The 22273-nt window shown below is 33.2% G+C and overlaps 1 protein-coding gene across 1 annotated transcript; it reads left to right on the top strand.

Annotated features, from left to right (window-relative positions):
- Nucleotides 1–10135: 10135 nt before the first annotated feature.
- LOC131062887 (pentatricopeptide repeat-containing protein At1g08070, chloroplastic) lies at nucleotides 10136–14579 on the top strand. The gene has a single exon (XM_057996624.1). It carries the CDS (start codon nucleotides 10356–10358, stop codon nucleotides 12588–12590), a length of 2235 nt encoding a protein of 744 aa, XP_057852607.1. The 5' UTR covers nucleotides 10136–10355; the 3' UTR covers nucleotides 12591–14579.
- The last annotated feature ends 7694 nt before the right edge of the window (nucleotides 14580–22273 follow it).

Genomic DNA, 22273 nt, shown 5'->3' with positions numbered 1-22273 from the left:
CTTGATCTCAAGAATGGAAGTAGAAGGAATGGAGGATTTGGGTAATGAATTAGAATCAATGTGTAGATTATGAAGAGGAGGATGCTTCAACATTTGGGAACTTGGTATGTCGGTGTTTCTCTCAAGTTGTTGTGTAGTTTTGAAAGGGATCATGATTACCTAGGATTATCACAATCTCAGTTCCATTGTAGGGAAACATAATGCATTGATTGAAGGTGGATGCAATAACTTTCATAGAATGTATCCATGGATGACCAAGAAGAATGTTGTATGGGAGATCAATGTTCAAAATTTGACATATTGTATCATGCACTGTTGGACCAATTCGAATAGGAAGAACAATGACACCTTTAGAAGGGTGATATGCATAATCATTAGCTTTAATGACAACCCTACTTTGTGACACCAGTGAATTCCTTGGAATATCCCTTGATAATATAGTAATCATTAAAATCTTAAAATAAAAATAATATATATATATTTTTTAAATATATAATTAACTATAGATATAAATTATATTAATTATTTATATATGTTACAATTATAATATAATATTATATTTAAAAAATTAAACAACAAATATATCTAATAAATATTTTTTTACCTTATATTAAAAAGACATTTAGTATTTACACTATATGAAAAATAAATATATAATAATATAAGCTATGGTACCCCGAGTTTCTAAGATGGGGGGACACGTTTCTGTGTTCCTAGTTTTTTAAGTCATTTTTGGGGATGGCTAGGGGATGACACAAGGATGGCTATATAAAATATTTAATTAAATTAAAAATATATGGGGACATTTTGACTATTTATATGAAAACATGGATAAAACATGCATATATACATTCTAGAACCTTAACATATAACATTTATGTTAAATTGAGACATTAATTCAAAATTTCAAACATTAATACTTAATTCAAACTTCTTTCAAAATGCATTGTCAATATGCATGTGATTTTAAAAAATAGCATACAAGTTATATCCTTTAAGTGGAGAACTCTGAAGACTTTAACTAGAGCAACTTCTAGTTCCTTATATTTTGGATTTTTAGAGAGGAATTTTTAACTTATTTATTTGGAGTTTATTTCCTCAAAATTTTCTTCTTTCATAGCCCTGTATAGGAGGCCAGGGGAGCTTGATGTCCTTCTCCAAGCCAAGTTCTTGTCTAGAAACCAACAAAGGCTTGTAAATCTTTTGATACCAAGCTTGTTTAGATATTCTTTGGATAAACTTATCCTACATGGTGATGATTGTAGCATGCCTTGTATTCAAAACATATTTTGTAGCTTTCTTTATGAAACCATTTAAAGTTAACTTCCAGATTAATCTCTTCGCACTGCCCATTGCTCACAATCAGTGTCATGCAAATATTGGAATACATATTTATCTCTTTGTTTATGGTATCGACTCAACTACTACTACTAACCATAGTATCATTAGGACATATCCATCATTTAAAATATATCTCAACATTGACTATTAATTGTAATCACACATATTACAATATTTCCTTTTGATTAGTAAAGTTTAGGGTCCACTCTCATTATCTATATTTATGAAATTCAAATAATAAAAACTAGAGAAAAATCTATATGTCTAGAAACAATAACTTATCACATTACAACCCCAAGGGTAGAGGACTCAAATATGCAACATTAAACCTAGATATTTGTGTGTGTTTTTTTCTAAATGAGGCTTGATGTTGGGGAAGTCCAGTCATCCCCAGGACAGTTGGGGGATGTCCTAGACACCCCCTATCATCCCTAACATCAAGCCTTGGCATCTCCTGGTTCCGAGGATGTTTCTTGCAAAATTTGGCTTAGAGGGGATGACACTTTTTTCCAAGACTCGAGTACATAATTGCAGTGAAATTAACTGGTTAAATATTAATGTTAAGATCAATGTAATAAGACTAAATTAGATGTGAATTTAACCAATGTAATAATTTGACAATAAATATTATATCAATTAATAATACAATAGATGGAATAACATAGCCACTATTATCATCAAAATCATTGTATTCTCATTATCCTTTATCATCAAGGGTTTCAAGTACTTATCTGTATCATGAGGCTTGGAAAGTTCACTCTCACTTAAGGAAGTTTTGGTGGTATTGACCCTTATTGCTAGGGTGAACTTCTCAGAGAAACCAGTTCTTACACAGAACCAACCATATTATCTAGAATTCAAAGGAATAGTCATAGGTCTAGGCTCTTTTATGACAAGTAAGCACTCCAGGAGGACATGTTCTTACACAAAACCTCGCATGCCTTCACAACATGAAATAAACACAGCCCTGGCTAGGAAACTCCTGAGTGTAAGATGTACCTCGAGTTGGACACACATTGTTTGCCCCTTCTCCAATGCTCATGCCAACCAATGACCTTAACCTTTATTCCTTTGTGCCCACTGGATTTCTATATTTTCTCCCATGCCCATAGCCCATCAAGCCACCTTCTTCTTCTTCTTCTTCCTTGAATGATCTACATGCCCTCTTCCAAGTCTCACATAAATGATTATATAACCTTTCGAGGGGTAGTTTCCAAACCATCACACCCTTTCGAAAAGGTCACCTTTAATTATCTTTTAATAAATATAACTATTCCTCTTTTAAGAGAGTTTTCTCATAAACATTCTTTATTAATCTTTTTTAAAATTGAAGGATTATTATATCCTTTACTTTAATCTCCATTTTAATTTTAAAGGGATATTTCATAACTTTATTCTCTTTTGGGGAAAAAGTCCTATATATATATTGTAGTCACATAAATCTGTCCACTTAATTAAATGAATACTTAGTATTTATTTGATTATTTACCATCAATTAATAATTAATTAAATTAATATTTAATTAATTCATCTTAACCCTCTTCTCCTATTAATTAAATAAATTATTCAATTTATTTGATTTAATTCACTTAACCAAATTCATACCATTAATTAAATAAATAAATCATATTTGTTTAATTAAATCTTCTCTCACATTTAAATAAATTAATATTTATTTAAATCCCCCAAAATCCCACCTCTCACATTTAAATAAATTAATATTTATTTAAATCCCCCAAAATCCCACCTCTCACATTTAAATAAATAAATCATTTATTTAAATCACCTTTATCCTCCACCCACTTGTATTTTCCTACAAAAGCAAGTTGCACAATTATTTTAAATAAATAATTTATTTAAATCACCTTTATCCTCCACCCACTTGTATTTTCCTACAAAAGCAAGTTGCACAACTATTTTAAATAAATTATTTATTTAAAATCCTATTTATCCTCACCCACTTGAAACCTTTAATGGTTTCCCTTAAAGTATTCAAACTTGATGGCTTTAAAGTCTTCAAACTTGATGGCTTCCTTCTATAATCTTCTTAAGACTTTAATGGTTTTCCTTAAAGTCTTCAAGCCTTTAATGGTTTCCCTCAAAGTCTTCAAGCATTTTAATGCTTTATCTTCATTTTTCTCATTTAAATAAATTAATATTTATTTGAATATTTATCCAAATGCAAATTACACCATTTAATTGAAATAAATGATTTTATTTTAATTGAAAATACCAAAATTTCTCCCACTTGCATTTTCCTACAAAATCCACTTGTATACCTAAACCCCTTCTAGATTCTTCTAAACCCTTCCTAATTAGCCTAATCCATCCCCTAAATATTGTCACATTCCTAAGCAAATTGGAGTCACTTCTCAAAGACTCCAAAGTCTTTGAAAAGCAATTAATGCTTTGTGTGTTCAACAAATTAACCCTCAAAGTCTTTGATAACCATTGAAGGCTTTCAACCTTCAACCACTTAATCCCCAAAGTCTCCAATAACCATTAATGGTTACCTCAAACCCTCCCACATGGTTAAAACATTTGTTTTGACTCAACCTCTACCCAACCCAAAGGTCTCATCAAGCCTTTAATGCTTTGACCATGATTATCTCTTAATCATTTGCACAAAGGTTTATCCTTGGATTAACTCTTAATCCAATGGGTAATCTTAATTTAGACTTGACCCTTACCTTCTAGATAACCATGAGGTCTTCTCAGGCCTTTAATGCCTCCAACCTCTTCTCTCAACCCAATCCTATGTTGACACTTGTCACCATTTTATTGGTGCCAATTGTGCACATGGATCCCCAACTTTCAAACTTGGCCCTTGATTAAACCATTCAATCTTAACCCTTCATTTCCCCATTTCTTCTATAAATAGAACCCTTCTCCTCAAGCAAAAGGGAAGCATTTTAGAGTATTGTTGTTATACTGGCATTAGCATAGAGCTTTTTCATAGCATCACTATCTGCTCTTGCATAGTATTTGCATATCATATTCAACCATCTTGAATCTCCATATGGCATCCATGGCTAGTGCTAAAAGCTGAGAGCTACACTCATTTGGGACTTGGAGAGGAGAGAAACAAGGGAGAAGCATCAAAAGGCATCATGGAAGCATCTTAGGGAGGCTCTTCTCCTTTCTTTTATTTTGTTAAACTTCTTTCATGCTTTTTGAAATCTCTCTTGATATGTTTGGAATGGTTTTTAGTTCTTTGTTTTGTTTTTATGGTTGAAACTAACTTATTAACATTGAACTTTGTTGTTGCCTTGTCCCCATTTTCATGACATCATATATATATATCAATTATTCATATATTCTATATTATAATATAATCATTATGAAAATAAATAGAAATAAAATATTTAAAATTTTTAGACATATAATTTATTTATAAATTAAGGTAAATACTTCCAACGGGATACCTCCCATATATAAATCCTGATGAAAAGGAGCTAGTGATATTAGCTCATAAAGAGGTGCATCAGACCATTAAAGGGGTGCATTTTGGTTTAGCTTTGAATCAATATTTTTTCATTTTGGAAGGAGATTTCAAAGACATCTTATGGGTCACATTCTTGAGGCTTTCTTTCTTTTTCATTTGTACCACTTTCCACAGTGATTTGGGCAAAAAGGAATGAGCATATAATAATAATAATGTCTTTTATAATCCACGATGCCAACAATCTATGTATGGGTCTACAGATGGGTTAGAGAAGCATGGGACTACCTCATACTCCTTGCGAGAGGTACCTAACTGCACTACAAATGAGGCGTACATACCTTACCCCCTTGTGGGATTTGAGCTTGTGACCTCTCTTTCAAGAGCACAAGTTCTCCATCACTAGGCCAACACAAGATGTACTTAATGGTTGCATTCAATTCTTTCTTACATGTAGGGTTCCATGATAGGAAATGACTTAATGGTTGCATTAGACTTATTTGCAGAACTCTTTCTTTAAACAAGGTGATCAGTCTCTTCAACATTCTTCTTCAAGGATAGTTCAAGCTTTGGAGAAAATTTGGTGTAGGTATTCTTGTTTGCATTATTCTCTAACAGGCCATCCACATAATAATGTGGCTTGTGTGCCTTTTTTAAGCTTGGACTAGGGACAATCAACAACAATGTGTCCTGGGGTGAAGAGCTGACGATGATGACAAAATAGACCTTTGTAGTCCGATGTCCGAGTCCAATAGTGTTGAACAAATTTGAGATTCATGTATGTAGAAAGAGCCTTTGAGGTACCAAGATCTATTGAAATACACACAAAAGTGGCATGAGTGAAATTTGTTGTAGCATGGGCAACTGCCAGGAAACTACCAATAGTATTGCCAATCACCATGAAGCATGTGTTGAACCAAAATTGAAGCAGGAGGTTAGGAAGATGAATCCACTCAAGTTTAACCATGAACGATTCAAATGATGAATTAAAGTTAGGGTGCCAAGGTTTGAGCATGAGGATGTCTTTTCCCCAAATCTAGTGTTTTTTTACATAGGATTTCATCTTGATCTTTCTCACAATCGAAAACAACAATAAAGAAACCATGGGCATAGGGATAGATTTCTAAGGAACCTATCAGCAAGGGCTTCCAGTCATAGAGTTCCATTTGTGAAGGTTAGTGAGGGTAGACCATGATCGACTAAATCTTCTCATAAGGTCGTGTGAAGCAAAATATGCTTCACACTAAAAAAAAAACTTTTAGATCTTCATCAAAGATCAATACAAGGACCTTGGAGTTGTAAGATAAGTCTAGAGAATGTTAGTCAACTTTGAGTTTTTAACACTTTTAAGTCTAGAAGTCAAAGCTTAGTGTGTGTGATTTAAGCCATCCATTGTAGGAGATGGACATGGATTTCCCACACCTCTAAGAAATGGGCAAAGAAGGAGAGATTTGCTGGGGAGAAGTCACCGCAACATATGAGCTATGGTTTTGGCACGATGAAGAGTGCACACCAAGAAACCTACAAGCCAAATTAGGGCATAAGACAAACAATGCAACTAGAGTGCATGAAGAGCCTTTGATTGTTGTTGAGCCATTGGAAGGATTAACACCACTAGAAGAATCTACAAAGTATGGATGAGTGAGTTAATCTCTTCAGGTAGAAATTGTAGATTGAATTGACAAAGCAACGAGTCTCGACATTGTGGAAGCTTCAAGTATTATTTATATATTATAATATAATAATTATTTAAATAAATTAAATAAAAATATAAAAAGTTTTAGACATATAATTTATTATTTATATAGCATATAATTATATATTATAATATAGTATTATTAAAATCTTATAAATAAATATACTATTTAAAAGGTTCTAAATATATAATTAACTATTTTTATACATTATATTTATTATTTATATATATTATAATTATAGTATAATATTATCATTGATAAAATTAACAACAAATATATTTTTAAATATATAATTTTATATTATCTTATCTTAAATATATATGTATAAATTATTAAATTGATATAATTTTTAAATTACATTTTACAATTTCAATACATAAATTATACATATAGAAAATTAAACAACAAATAAATTTAAATATATATAATTTTACTATCTTATATTAAAAATATATTTTATAAGATAAAGAATAAAAAATATAACATAATATATATAATAAATATAATTATAATTTTCACTAACACATGTGTGTATTGAGATAATTAGGTGTCCTTCACAACTAGGCAAGGCATCGCTTACATGGAAAACGATGGGTGGAAAATGGGGAAATGACTATCCAATCCCTAAAATACACTAATGCATAAGTTACCCTCATACACCATTAGTTATGTATTGGTACATCTTAGGGATTGGAATGAGTGAATGAGAGATTTTAATAATGGCCATGAGGCCAAAGCAACCTACGGGACTCAAGAGTAACACCCTCCCCCCCCACCCTAAAAAAAAAAAAAAAAAAAAGGGCTTAAAACAATTTGTAAGCTCCTCTTTAGATCTACCCTTCGATAGTAAATTTGTATTAGTAGGTTTGTTGTTTTATCTAGCTTTGTTTCCTCAAACAAATCGTTTAAATTGTCTATTTTTAAGATGTCCTCATATTTATTTCAAATACCATTCTATGCTGGGCACTCCATGACAAAGTGTTGCTTTATCTCTACCACTCCTATGTTGCAAATTAGGCATTTTCTATTTTCCCATTCTTCCTTTAGTATCATCCATCTACCTGTTTCACACCTCAAGTGATGAGAGCTAGTTCTCAATTGAGTTATCAACATTTTTGCTTTTTGTTTAATATTTGCTCCTATGTAGGCTTTTTCCTCTCGATCTCTTGTTGGATTGAATTCTTTGATATAATAGACTTTTTTATGCCTTTTTTTTTTTTTACCATAAGCTACTTCTGAATTTGAATCCCCTCCCAATTTTTTAAATTTCCTCATTGGTATCTGGACAATCCTTAATATTAACGTCCCATTACTTCATCTATTTGTCATTTTGTTTCGTCAATGTGTTCTTCCTTCTATCTAGCCTTTCCTCCAAAGTCATCTTAGGCTAACAATGTTTTTCCATATTTTTAGTCTTCTTTAGGTAACTTAGCAAACAAACCATTGTTGATGCTTCCAAAGGAAAAGTGCCAATTTTAGCCAATAAAATCTCATATGGGATAACAATTTTAATTTTGAGATTTCTTGCGATTAAATGTTTTTGAATTCTTTCCACTTGCCTCCATTTATGTTTTGACATGTTGTTGCCCCAAATTTCACATCCATAGAGGTTCACTGAAATGACCAACAAACCAGAAAGAATTCTCTTGGTTTTCCAATCTGATAACTCTACATTCCTACATTTATTTTGTAAAGAATATAGTGTTGTCCATCCTCCTTGAATTCTTTTTTCTCTATATGTTTCCCAATTGAGTTTTTGTGAAAATCGATTCCAAGGTACTTGTACTCATTGACCACTTCTAATGGATTACCCTAAAAAGGAAAGTTATTTTGTGTCTTTTTTATGTATTTTCAAAGAGAAAATCATCACTTTGGTTTTGCTAGCACTCACTTGCATCCCAACCTCTTGACAAAAGGTTTCAAGTGCTCCCTCAAACCATAAGCAGTTTTAGCAATTAAATAAGGCCATCCGCAAATAGAAGTAATTCTATTACATATTTAGCCATTTGTACTCGTCCACTAGTCTTGTTTAGCCATTCTTCTAACTTATTAATGTATATAGCCCAAACAAAGTTGGGGAAAACATACAACTCTATTTGACACCAATATCACTATCAAAACACTTTGACATCCCATCCATGGTTCTGATTTTAGCTTTGACCTTCTCATAAAGCCTATGAATTGCTTCTCGAAGCTCATTTGGAACTCTTAGTTCCTCCATTTGATACCAGAGTTTGTCATGTGGTACCATGCCAAAGGCTTTTTTAAAGTCTACGAAGCAACACAAGGTCTGACCACCTTGCGTATTATGTATTTTCTTAACCAAGAACCTAAGAGTAACACCATGGTCAATAATGGAATTTTTTGATCTAAAACAAGCCCATCCTTTAGCTCTATTTCCTTCTTTTTTTGCCCAACTACTAATTCTGTGTTCAACCATGCTTCAAAAAAGTTTCCCTAGGAGGGGGTTAGCCATAATAGTGTGGTAGTTTGATGGGTTGTTTATATCTCCACTTTTGTGAAGGGGAATTGCAATACTAGTCGTCTAATTTTCTGAGAAGCCCTCTTTATTGACATTGTTGAATATATGATTGAAATGAGGCGCAAGGACCAATGCATTTTAAGTGCTATACTTGTAGCCCATCTATATCCCGTGCTTTTCCCCCTGCTAGCGTTTTTATGCCTTGATTGATATCTTCAATAGTGAAAAGTTTAGTAGTGGTATTGATTGCTAGGAGTTCATTTGTATCTTATCCATATTCATATAGCATCTTTGCATATTCAAGCCATTGAGAGCCCGTGATAATATTTTCTATCTATTTTCTCTTTTGTTGCGACTCTTTCCAAAAGCTTTTGGGATTCTATTTTTCAAGGGTAATCAACTCCATCCTTCTTATGTTCACATACTTTTCTTTTTTACATCTTAACAATTTTTCGTACTCTTTCTTGCTTCCCTTGCTCATATCACCTTCCCATAGATTTCTTTTTGCTAACTTGCACTCATCTCAAACCAAGGATTTGTCGAGAAAGTAATATTTGACTCTCCTTTAGGTTTGGTTCTCTTACACTCATCTAAAGCCTTGTGGATTAGAGGAACCAATTATCCTTGCTTACAAGATGATATTTCGTATAATCTGGATCAATCTCTATTTCCTAATAAACTACTTCAGGGCTCTCTTGAAGATTTCCTGATTTTCTTGATTCATGAGAATTATACTATGTGAAGATGCTTTCTTTTGTTTGAAATAGATTTGTGCCCCCTATTGCATATCTATATGAATGATCAGCTTTAAATATATAGAATTATGATATGATTTTAGTTCTATTGCATATCTATATGAATGATCAGCTTTAAATATATAGAATTATGATATGATTTTAGTTCTATAGTGGATTCTCCTATCTCTATCTTCTTTATTCTTGAAATGGAATTTAATGAAATAACATAATCCACTACACCTTGACTGTTGTATGTTTTACAAATGATGTTTCCTAAATTTAACCATGCTTTCATATCATTGGATATGACCATGTTGTACAAATGACCTAATCTCAATAATTCCGTGTTATCCTGTGAAATTCTTTCCCAAATTGATTATTCTTTTCCAAATTGATTATTCTCTTATTCTAAAAATTGAGCATTCTCTTCTTTGATCATAACGGGCCACTTTTTTCTTTGTAGTTTCTTTTCAAATTGAGGGTTTGGTTGTTTGCTGCCCTGACATAAAAGGAATTCAAGTTTTTTAAATGTGATATCAACTTCTCTGAAATTGTATCCGATCTAAACAGAGTTACATTAGAAAATGGAGGTAAAAATGTGTCCAAGAAATTAAACTCAAGGGACAGCACGTTTACAGTTATTGCAGATTGATAGAATGTCATCTACAGCCCATCTGAATCAAAATCTCAGAGCACTCAGTCAAGAGGGGTACCTGAAAGAGACACTACATATTCTGCTCACCACGCACAAACCTCCTGTGGACTCCTCTACATATCTAAATATATTACAGGCTTGCATTGCCAAGAAAAATATTTCAGAGGGTAGGCAAATCCATTCGCACATCACTCACAGAGGCTCTACATTTGCTACACATCCACTTTTACAAAATACTCTCATCAACATGTATGACAAGTGCGGAAGTTTGCAAGACGCCCGCAATGCTTTTCACGACATGAATGATCCAAACGTTTTCTCGTGGAATCTGATAATTGCAGCCTGCCGAAGGCATGGTTCTCCTATAGAGGCATTGACATTGTTTCACCAAATGCAACGAACAGCTGTACAACCAGATAACTTCACCTTCTCCGCTATACTGCCTGTATGTGCCAGCCTCCTATCTCTTAAACACGGTTTAGAGATTCATGGAAAGATCTGTAGACATGGATTTCAGTCTGAAATTATTGTGACGAATACGCTGTTAGACATGTACGCGAAATGTGGAAGCATGCAGAAGGCACGCGAATTGTTTGACAAAATGCGTAGCCTAGACGTGTTCTCTTGGAATGCAATGATCACTGGATATGCACAAAAGGGTGCTGTTGACGAGGCTTTTAGGTTTTTCGAACAAGTGCCTGAGCGAAATGTGGTCTCCTGGACTGCAATCATTGCTGGGTATGCACAAAATGGGTTTGTTGATAAGGCCTGGGAGATTTTTAAGCAAATGGAATTGGCAGGTGTGGAACCTAATTCGGCAACCTTTTCCAGCATACTACCCGTTTGTGCGAAAATGGGAACTCTGCAGGAGGGTATGGAGATTCATTTAAAGATAGCAGAAAGTGGACTTTTATCACATGTTGTTGTTGTGACGGCGCTGATCGATATGTATGCAAAATGTGGAAGCATGCAGAAGGCACACGAACTGTTTGATGAAATGCCCCAACGAAATGTAGTCTCGTGGACTGCTATGATTGCTGGATATGCACAAAATGGGCTTGTTGATAAGTCCTTGGAAATTTTTAGGCAAATGAAATTGGCAGGTGTAAAGCCTGATTCATCAACCTATGTTAGCATCCTCCCAGCTTGTGCGAAACTTGGAGCTTTGGAAGAGGGTATAGAGATCCATCAAAAAATAATTGAAAACAGATTAATGTCTGATGTGGTTGTGACAGCCCTCATAGACATGTATGCCAAATGTGGCAGCATACATAAGGCTCGTGAGTTGTTTGATAAAATGTACCATCCAGATGTGGCCTCATGGAATGCCATGATTGCAGGATATGCAATGCATGGCTATAGCGAGGATACCCTCAAACTCTTTGAACTGATGAGGCACTCTGAAACCATCCCCAACCACATAAGCTTTCTGAGTGTTTTATTTGCGTGCAGCCATGCAGGACTAGTGGATGATGGGTGTGAATACTTCAGTAGCATGAGTTGCTCATATTCTATAATGCCTACAATGGATCATTATGTAAGCATGGTTGACCTAATCGGGCGTGCTGGGTATCTTGAACAAGCTCTAAACTTTATTGTCAAAATTCCATTAAAACCTGATGTGGTTGTATGGATATGTTTGCTTGGTGCTTGTAGATCGCATAAGAGTGTAGAACTAGGAGAATTTGTGGCCACACTCCTTTTTAAGTTGAATCCAAACAGTGCTGCACCTTATGTTCTTCTGTCAAACATTTATGCAGATGTAGGCAGGTGGGGTGACATTCAAAAGACAAGAAAATTGATGAAAGGTAAAGGAATTAAAAAGAAACCTGGATGTAGTTGGATTGAAGTTCATAAATTGGTGCATGCTTTTTCTGCAGGAGACAGATCACACCCGCAAACTCATGAGATATATGCAAAGTTGGAGGAATTGTCCTTGGAGATGAAGACAGCAGGTTATAATCCCGATACAAGATCTATATTAAATGATATGGAGGAGGAGGAGAAGGAATTACTCCTCTGCCACCATAGCGAGAGGTTGGCAATAGCATTTGGGTTGTTGAACACTTCCTCTGGAACAACTATTAGAGTTGTCAAGAACCTTCGAGTATGTAGTGATTGTCACACTGCAACCAAATTTATCTCCAAGATTGTTGGAAGAGAAATTGTAGTGAGAGACGCAAACCGTTTCCATCATTTTAAGCATGGACAATGTTCTTGTGGGGATTATTGGTGATGCTTTCGCAAGCAAGCTATAAACATAGCGCATGGAAGGAATCGGGTTCTAAAATTTCACTGTTTCTGAATGTTCAGATAGATAAATCATGCTTCAGACTCGATGAGATGATACTATATATCATGCATCTCTGCTTAGATAAACTGATTGGGTATCTACCCTATGATAGAAATTGTGATATTGAGCGATTTTTCAGCGAGTCTTCACCGCTCTGGACCAAAAAGGTGGAAGTGGCAGAACAATGGGAAATGCAAAAATGAAGAAATGCTTTAAGAAAATGGAAAGCTGATCATCGACGAAGAGATGTGAGAGAAGGGCTTACAATCTAACTAAGCCTGGAAGCGATGAGGAGAGCATATGTTCATGGTAATTCATCCCTACCTTTCTCATTTTCTGTGATCTTTTTGTTTGGGCTTGTCGTTAAGTCTGCTGTATGGGCTTAAATTAGAAGCGTGAAAATGGGTATGTCAATCTACGTGGAAGGGCTTAATAAACCAGTTTGATCTCATTGCATGGGCCGCCTGGGCAGAGGAATCATATGATGGATTCGGCCAAACCTCAGAAATTCACATCGTGTACTTTGTATAGCATTATACAAATCTATTCCACAATATATCTTTAAACACCATAGGTAAAATTCTAGCAAACCATCCTTCTGGAGATGACTTCCAGCAGGTCGAATTTGGAAGACTGCTTGTGTCTTATTCGGAATCAATGTGTTTCACAAAAATGGGCAGCCTTCCGATAAGAGCATGAGGGCTTGTAACACCCAGTGAATGTAGATTTGCACAATTTTTTGCCCTTTATTTTCATGGGATGGTAACAAAATTTTCCCATGAAATTAGACCATCTTCTGGTCAGGTTAACTGTTAGAGGCTACCGTTCAACTCTGGTTGCTGGAATTCCTTCTGAAGAGGGGTGAAAATCTTCCGGAAGGTTTATGGTTTTTCCAAAGATCTCTTTTATTATTCGTGTAAATCTGAATTTTGACTAGGCATATAATATAGGTAAGTTTCTTTTGCAACACCTATAATGTTTGTAAATGGAAAATAATTAAAACATCTAAAAGAATAGTCGCAGACTTGTAATATGCATCCACATCCCCATTACTTTGAGAGCTGGTATGTTTGTGTCACTCGCTCTTTTGACTTTAAATTTGACTGCAAAAAACCATTGTCTCATCACCTTCTTCGAAACCATTTTCTATTTTGCTGTGATAAGCTCTGTTCCTGAAGCCATGGAGACGTCTCCTTTCAACAAAAGAATAACTATCCCAACTCCCAAGGCCAAATATCTAGAGTCGAGGGTGATAACGAAGGAGGTGCTGAAGAATGTTTTCTACATGGATTGTGGTCGAGTTGAGAAAGCCGTACGAGTGGTACTTGGGGAAGATATTCTGTAAACTCTTCCCCGAGATTGGTTTAACCCAAAGGCAATGCACTTCTTGGGGGTTTGTTCTCTCACTCTGATCTGCAAAAGAAATGGGGTTACTTATATTTATGTAGCCATTAAAAGACCACTCTATGAACAAGGGGAAGCAATTTTGGCTCAGGCCATAACTACACACGAGATGGAATTAGGGGTGGTCCTCTGTGATAAAATTGTGGAGGTCTTTAGAGCTTGGCTCTGTCTGCCCCAGCATTTTTCCTACTCTCCCGTTCGTCATCAGCCTACAAACCAGGAAGTTCATTCGGGCACAAACAGGTTAGCCCCTCAAGCAATCAGAATGTTGCACTCTGCATTTTTTGGAGGTTATACATTTCTCAGGGAATCCTTTATAAAATCTGATTATTATCATTTTGTGTTTTGCAATTTTCGCTATGTATGTATGTGTAATTCAGCCTTATACAAGGTTTACCAAGCAAAATCTATTGGCCTATCGATAAATGTATTTTGGCCTTCTTCAAAGTATCACAAGGTGAATTCAGGATTACAATTTCACCTTTTCGCTACCATTTTGCTTATATGGCAAGCTTGTATGTAATCTCTTTATCTTTTATAATATAAGTTCAGGGAAAAAAAATAAAAAATGGTGTCCACCATAACACACCCAAACCACTTGATATGAAAGATGAATTCATTGCTTAGAAATCCTTATTGCTGGTCACATTTTATGTGTTTTTCTTTCATTTTCTTGGCTTTATGTTTATTAGCCCATGTTCCTACTTAGCATGTGGATGATAAAAAGACACCTTTTTTTGGAGCATATTGACACAAGTGACTTTGAACACGTATTTTATTGTTCACATGAATTATTCCCTGTACTCTATATTATTTCCATTTGAGCCTCTTTGATTATGCCGTGTATGTCACTTATCTTTCATTTAACCTCTGTATCCTTACATTTTGATCTTTTAATTATGCATTGTTTGTTGCACCTTGCCCACTTGGGGGTCATTTTGTTTTCTATTTTCCTTGCTTTACATGTTTCTACCTATTCTTATTTCCATCCTCATGCTTATGCTTTATCTACATTCACACCCTTTTGTTTATTCATGATTTGATGGCCCTTTCTTTACCACCATAGTTTCACATTTAACATTATATGATTCTTATGCCTTATCCTTTGACCATTAATTCCTTGTTATGATCCTACATTAAGCTAGTATCGACACATCTCGCTTGCTAAAATCGCTTGTATATTTCTTAAAGAAAAGTCCATTTTGATCCTACACTAACATTTCTACTCCTATAATTATCTTTACTTTGGTGAAGTATCATATGACTCTCCCCCACATGATCTAGATTTAGATTTTTTTAATCTTTACACTAGGGTAATCATCCATTCTCCTTATATACTACATTTTCCATGCTTCATCCTTACACTTGGGGGTATCGTGCCCTTTTTTTCATGTATTATGTGTTGCTATGCCACATTTTTTTATTAAGATTTTGTGGTGGTAGGTGTTGGTCTCCTTTAATGGTTTTAATAACTAGACCCTAGAACCATAACTTAGGGATTGGATATCCATGCTAAGTAGTTACCTCATCATTATGGAGGCTTGTTTTATGTCAACCCGTGGGCGTATACTTGAAATGGGTCAGCAAAGTATGTGCACTAGAGACCCAATTGTAGCCATGATATCTATGATTGAAAAGGAAATGGTACTAAAAGTAAAGTGCATGGAAAGGAAACAAATCAAATGCTTAACAACAACTATCATCTAAACTGAACTCAAATGAATAACAACAATCTAATCCATGGCAAGCAAACAAGAAACTGCTCTATCTGCTTTGGCTGCAAGAACAATCAACTGCCAAGACAACAACTAAATATTGCATGAAAAATAACTACTGAACACAAAGATTGGAATTCTTACTTAGTAGGCCCCCTTAGTCCAAAACTCAACTAGGTACTACAAACTAGAATATCATTTTATTTATCCAAAACTGTATCCAAAACTGTTGTTACATCATAATGTAGCTGAATTTGTTCTTCAATTAAACTAAAAATTGGAATTACAATATCTAAAGCTCTACTTCCCGAGAAGGGGTATCTGAAATTTATTTATAGCAAGAAGACTCCTAATTGATTCTAACTATCAAGTCCACTCCCAAGGCATTACGAGGACATAGTTTATTACAACTTAAGAAAAGGGAAGGGAGTTATGCTCCGAATAGGAAACAGTCAAGTTGTTTTCGCTGCAAAGGAAATATAGCATAACTGCTCCCCCTAGATCTACTCTACTACAAGCATGGACATTGAAGTGTCATTATTACTCCACACGAGCTATAAATAATTAGTTGCTGACTCTTTCAATGTTCATCTTGGCATGACTTTGTCTTCAACCAGTTAATTGGCATGAACTCCCACATTGTGAGGCTTTGACCACTGCCACTCCTTCATTTATTTTTGCATCATGATATTAGTGTGTACAAAACAAAGGCATATCCATTTCACATCAGAATAAACTTTATTTAACTACATGCAAAATTAATATGAATAAATCACATAGCAAGGTCAGCTATCATCTTTCAGTATTTAGTCAAAAAGGAAGTATAAGGGTAAGTTCATGCCCACTTTTGTCAAGTTCAGGAAAACAACATATAACCATCATTAGCAAAGTCTTAAGACCTATAACAGTATCTAAACCCTTGACATAACAAATAAAAACATAAAAGACAGACAAAATCGAGCCATTATTTGGGCTCATCAGTAGGGATGGTGGGGGAGGAGGAATGTATCAATACTTCTCCTATTGTGGACAATATTTTATGTACAATCTTACCCATTTAGGGGTGTTTATCTATGCATGCACTTTGATGGTCTCATAATCACATTTTAATTATTTGTTCATCCATGCATATATATCTACATGATACACATTAAAGGTTGTCACAAAATTCTATTACATCATTTAGGGTTATAGATGGAGGGCATCATGCACTCACTTCACCTTAGATATATCATTCTTCTATATTTTTAGGTGGGGTATTATTTATAGGACTTAAGAGGCATAGTTTAGATTATCCTACTCATGCAATGGAACCATTATTATGATCAAATCATAAGTTCCAAATGTCCATATCTTTAGAATCAAGTAGTGTATCTCAAGATAGCATCAAAACATGAAGTATCTATGTCCTATAGGTGGGGCCTCACATGTAGATCATGATGTAGATGAAAATATTCAATCTTTTATATCCTCCACAAATAGAACGGGTCGGTCACCATATATACCCACAACTTCAAAATCAACAAGTTTCTATGATGGTCATTCACTCCAACATGAGTTTTGGTTTACCATAATTTTTTCATATTAGAGGTAACATTATTGTTCATTTATACGATCTCCATCCCATGCACTTATAAATATTTTCTTTTGATACGTTGACATGATTGTTACTTGATGTAGTCATTGCGATTCCCTTTTGCATGCTACTTTTCATGCACTATTTCCGCTTCTCTTATAATTCCTTGTATCCGTTGGATGCAACCAATTATAGGGGCATATTCTATCACTAATTTTCTCATACTTATCTTTTACAAATAATTACAAGTGCTTAGAGAGACTAATCTTTAGTTACTTTGTTGAAAGCATATACAAAAAAGGAGATTCCATTACTTTATAATGACCTTTGATAGTATTCTTTGACGTTTGAACATTTAATTTATATGCATGCTTGTGAATGCTAAAAATTTTAGATCCATGATTATTCTAGGATTCACATGCACCTTATAGTGGAAAAAATGTAATGGTGAAATTTGCATACCCATTCCATTTCCCTTTTGCTTTTGTGCTATTTTTGAGGATAATATGTTGATTAATTGTCATATGATTAATAACTTGATTTTGTGCAAAGTTAGGTCCCTCGTTTCTATGCCACCCACCCATCCATGACATGTATTCCTATACATTTACGACTCATCCCTATTCATATACTTGAGCATCCTTATCCTTTCATCATACCTACTTATAATTTATTATACCTATACATGCACATATTTTCATGCACACATTAACCACTTTGGCTTGGTTCCTTAATGTTCTAAGATAGGTTTGTAATTTTGGAGATGTCTATACAATCATTGACTCATCCCTCTCAAATTTAAAATTCAAAAAAAAAAAACTTGGCCAACTCTTGCCTATACCTTTCTTGTTTGGGGTTGACTAAACATACATTTGTGATATGTAGTTATGTCCTTGTATTTAAATGCATTCAATACATTTATTTTAGATATCTATGATATAATTTAGCTTTATTCATGTGTCATTCACATTACAATGTTCAATTAAAACATTATCATGAATCTAGATCTATATGAACATTCCTTGGAGCACATTCATGATTGAAGAGTATTGTTTTTTATTTTGTACACATTTTTGTTGGTTCACATATGTCCTTGTGACATAATGATTATCCTACTAAGATATTTATAAATACTACAAGCCCTTCAGATATCAAGAAACACAACAAAGTTAAGGCAAATCAATTGAACTCAACAACAACAACAAAAGATTCCATGATACAAATTCATGGTTATAGTATACAAATGGTTGTGGACTTTTCCGTGATATCTAGTCTTTCAATGATTTCTCGACTCGTCCCTACATAAAGAAGAGAATTTATCTACTTTAAAGATAATCATCAAATTAACATCATCTATTTTGAATTCCAAAATGTCTAAATTTATATGCCATTTAAAATTGCATACAGTATTCAATCCTAAAATTAGATACTGATGCTCTACAAAAAAGGATGGTTAGGATATTCTCAAGACAAACACAAAACTACAAGCAACAAACAAGTGTTAGTATTAGAAATCACAAATAAAACACTATCCTAAGCAAGCATATCAAGAGAGACACAACACATAAAATAGAAAGCTTGATAACTCTAAGAAATGCAACAAGGCATCTCAAAATGCCCTCCACCATGCTTGTAGCTACTCCTCCCTTGTTTCTCTCCTCTCCAAGTTCCCAAATGAGTGTAGCTCTCAATAGCTTTTTGCACTATTTTGGATGTCTTATGGAGGTTCAAGATTGTAAAATGGATGATTATGAGAATGCAAATGTGAAAAAGCTAAAATGATATATTATCTAATTATCTAATATTAATTTTACCCCAAAATGACAACTATAGATGATTATGCTAAATGCTCTCTAAAATTCACTATAAATTAGATGCATACAAGATTTCAGGATCTGGATTATGAAGAAATGAACTCTATTTATAGGTAAAATGGAGCAATGGAGGGTTGAGATTGAGTAATCTCAACAAGGGTCAAGATTGATGAGTTTATGATCTATGTGAGGGCTTTCAACCCAATCCCAGGATGACAAATGTCAACAAGAGATGTGTTGAGAGGGGAGGGAATAAGCATTAAATGTTTGACATGACTTGAGGGTTAACTTGGGAGGTAAGGTTAATGTTGAGTTGAAAGAATAAAGCCATTATCCAATAAATAATGTCTTTATCCAATGGATAAACTCTTGTGCAAGAGTTAGTGAGGATAACCATGGTCAAAGCAATAAATGCTTGAAGAGACCCATGAGTTAAATGAGGGTTGAGTTAGAGGTAAAGTCTCTAACCATAGGGGCAAGTGGATTTAACCATAAATGGTTATGTAAGAGCCATTAGTGGTTTGGAAGACTTTAGAGGTTAGCTTGTTGAACATATAAAGCATTAAATATTTTTCAAAGACTTTGAAGGCTTTGAGAAGTGACTCCAAGTTGCTTAGAATTGTGACAATATTTAGGGGGTGGATTAGACTAATTAGGAATGGTTTAGAAAGTGGTTAGAAGGGTCTAGAAGGGGATTTAGGATTGCAAGTGGATTTGGTGGGTGAAGGAAAATAGAATTTAAATTAAAAGAAAATTAATTTATTTCAATTATGGTTGCAACTTGCATTTGTAAGAGAATGCAAGTGGGGGGGATTTTTAATGATTTAAATAAATGTTTTAATTATTTATTTAAAAGATTAAAGGAGATTAAATTAAATAAATAAGATTTATTCATTTAATTGATTGTGAATTTGGTTTAATGAATTAATTGAAATAAATTAAATAATTTATTTAATTAATAGGAGAATGATGAAGATGAATTAATAAAATGCTAATTTAATTAACTGTTGACTACTGGATTTATTAATCAAATAAATAGTAAATATTTATTTAATTAAATGAACAGATTTATGTGACTACAGATACTAATTATTTATTACACATATATTCCTATTACAAATCATCAAATTACTAATCCCAATATAATTAATCAATCTAACTTAAATATACTTAAACATTCACATCTAATTAAATCAGGATAAATTGAACTTATATTTTTCTTTACAAGTACATAATACATACAAAAATAAGGAACATAGCTTGGAGAGAGTACCTCCAAAATAGGGAGGCAGTTACTATGTAAACATCATTCTATCCTTTTCAAGTTGGGTTTTATGCTTACTTTGTATCTTTTTCAAGTCACTTCACATATAACATATGTCTTTCTTAACAATATACAAATTTATCTTGTATTATAAAATAAATCTTGTGACTAAAATTAATGTTTAAGTAGTAACTGAATCCATAATCTATGGGTCAATATAAACATGAATAATTTGGAAAACTAAACAAGAATTTAAGTGTTATTTAGAGGGAAAAAAAAGTTGTTAGACCAGTCAATCAATTTGGTCAATAATGAATCCTCCAAACTTTATAGAATAGACTGCCATGGAGACTCGGTCAATAGTTATGGGCTATGCTTTCAAATGTTTTGACAGTCAAATTATTAGATCTTCAATATTTCCAAAGACTTTCTAGAGAGGATTCACTTGAAAATGAGTATTCAATTAATTTAAATAGTATTTTTCAAACATTGAATGGTTTTGAAATTGATTATATAGTTTTTTTTAAATGGATGATGTAAGAATTATGTAATATAATGGGGATTAAGTCTTATTGAATGTAAGATCAGCGATGTTTTAAAGAAACAAAATTGGACTGGTGACTTGAACAATTGATAAAATGAATATCTTGCAATTCCCAAATAAATTTATCATTCAAACAATTTTAATTCATATTCTTACCATCAAGAGTCTATAAAAACAATAAAAAATCGTTGTAAAATCTCTTCAAAAAATGCATTTTCAATAACCATTTATATTTACATATAATTGTTTTTTATCTAATGGTGATCTAATTGTTCCCGAATAATAATTTTGAAAATTAAAAATATCTTATTAAAAAAGAAAATAATTAGCACTTGAATAGGCATACCCACCCACAATTTTTAATTTTTAAATATTTTAAAAGTTACCTAATTGTTAGGTAGATATGATGTGAGATAGATGACTCTAAGCTATGACAAAATTATCATGAAATTAATTTTAACTAGTTATGATCACTATTTATAGTAAGAGACCGTTTCCAAATTTTGGTGGTGCAAGTTAATTTATGTGCTCAAAATAGTTTACAAAGTAGTTGAAAATGCAGCAAATTATTTGCAGTCAATATATATTAGTAAATTATAAGAAATTTTTAATTGTAAGATTGATTAAAGTTTTAAAATAATTTAATTTTTATTAGAAATATTTCAAAAATATTTATTTTTAATTTTAATTTTTTTTAAAGAATATATTGGAAGGTTTATAATAAAAGGTGGTTGGTTGGTATATAATTTATTAAAATAGAAGTGAATAAGAATTTATTAATTTTTTAGTTTTATGATTATTTGTTGATCTTGCAAGGGTAATTCGTATCGATCTATTGATTGATTTCCATTATGATTAAATGGGGACAACTTAGTATAAATTGATAGTTTAAGGTGTAATAATATAATACTGAATGTTAAATTTAAAAAAGTAAATGTGAAGGATAAATATATTTAGCTTTGTCTAATGAAGGAGACTAATTTTAATTTGGTGTTAAATTTGATTTATTTTAAGGTTAGAAGTGGATTCTCTTTGTTTATTCTTCAACTTGGACGTTAGGATAAGTATCTCTATTTGAGTCAGTTCTATAGATTCAATAAGATTGTGTGAGTGGAGATTTGATTTGATATTCATGGATATAATCTTGCATTTTGTTCATTTCTTCTTTCTAGTTCACTATATTAATTAATGTTTGCTATACTCTATGAACTAATGATATTTGAGAAAACCTTTAGATGACTACCAAAGTGATGGGGAAGAAGTTCTCTTAGGTCAACCCTAAGAAAAGTCTTTCTTTGTAGTCATTCTT

The sequence above is a fragment of the Cryptomeria japonica genome, chromosome 9 (genome assembly GCF_030272615.1).
Source record: "Cryptomeria japonica chromosome 9, Sugi_1.0, whole genome shotgun sequence".
Lineage (NCBI taxonomy): Eukaryota > Viridiplantae > Streptophyta > Pinopsida > Cupressales > Cupressaceae > Cryptomeria > Cryptomeria japonica.
The sequence above is the reverse complement of the archived record's forward strand: the minus strand, read 5'-3'. Positions and strand labels throughout refer to the sequence as shown.

Bases quoted from the DNA above. Each gene is read 5' to 3' on its own strand.
- LOC131062887 (XM_057996624.1), top strand. From the start codon at position 10,356: ATGTCATCTACAGCCCATCTGAATCAAAATCTCAGAGCACTCAGTCAA.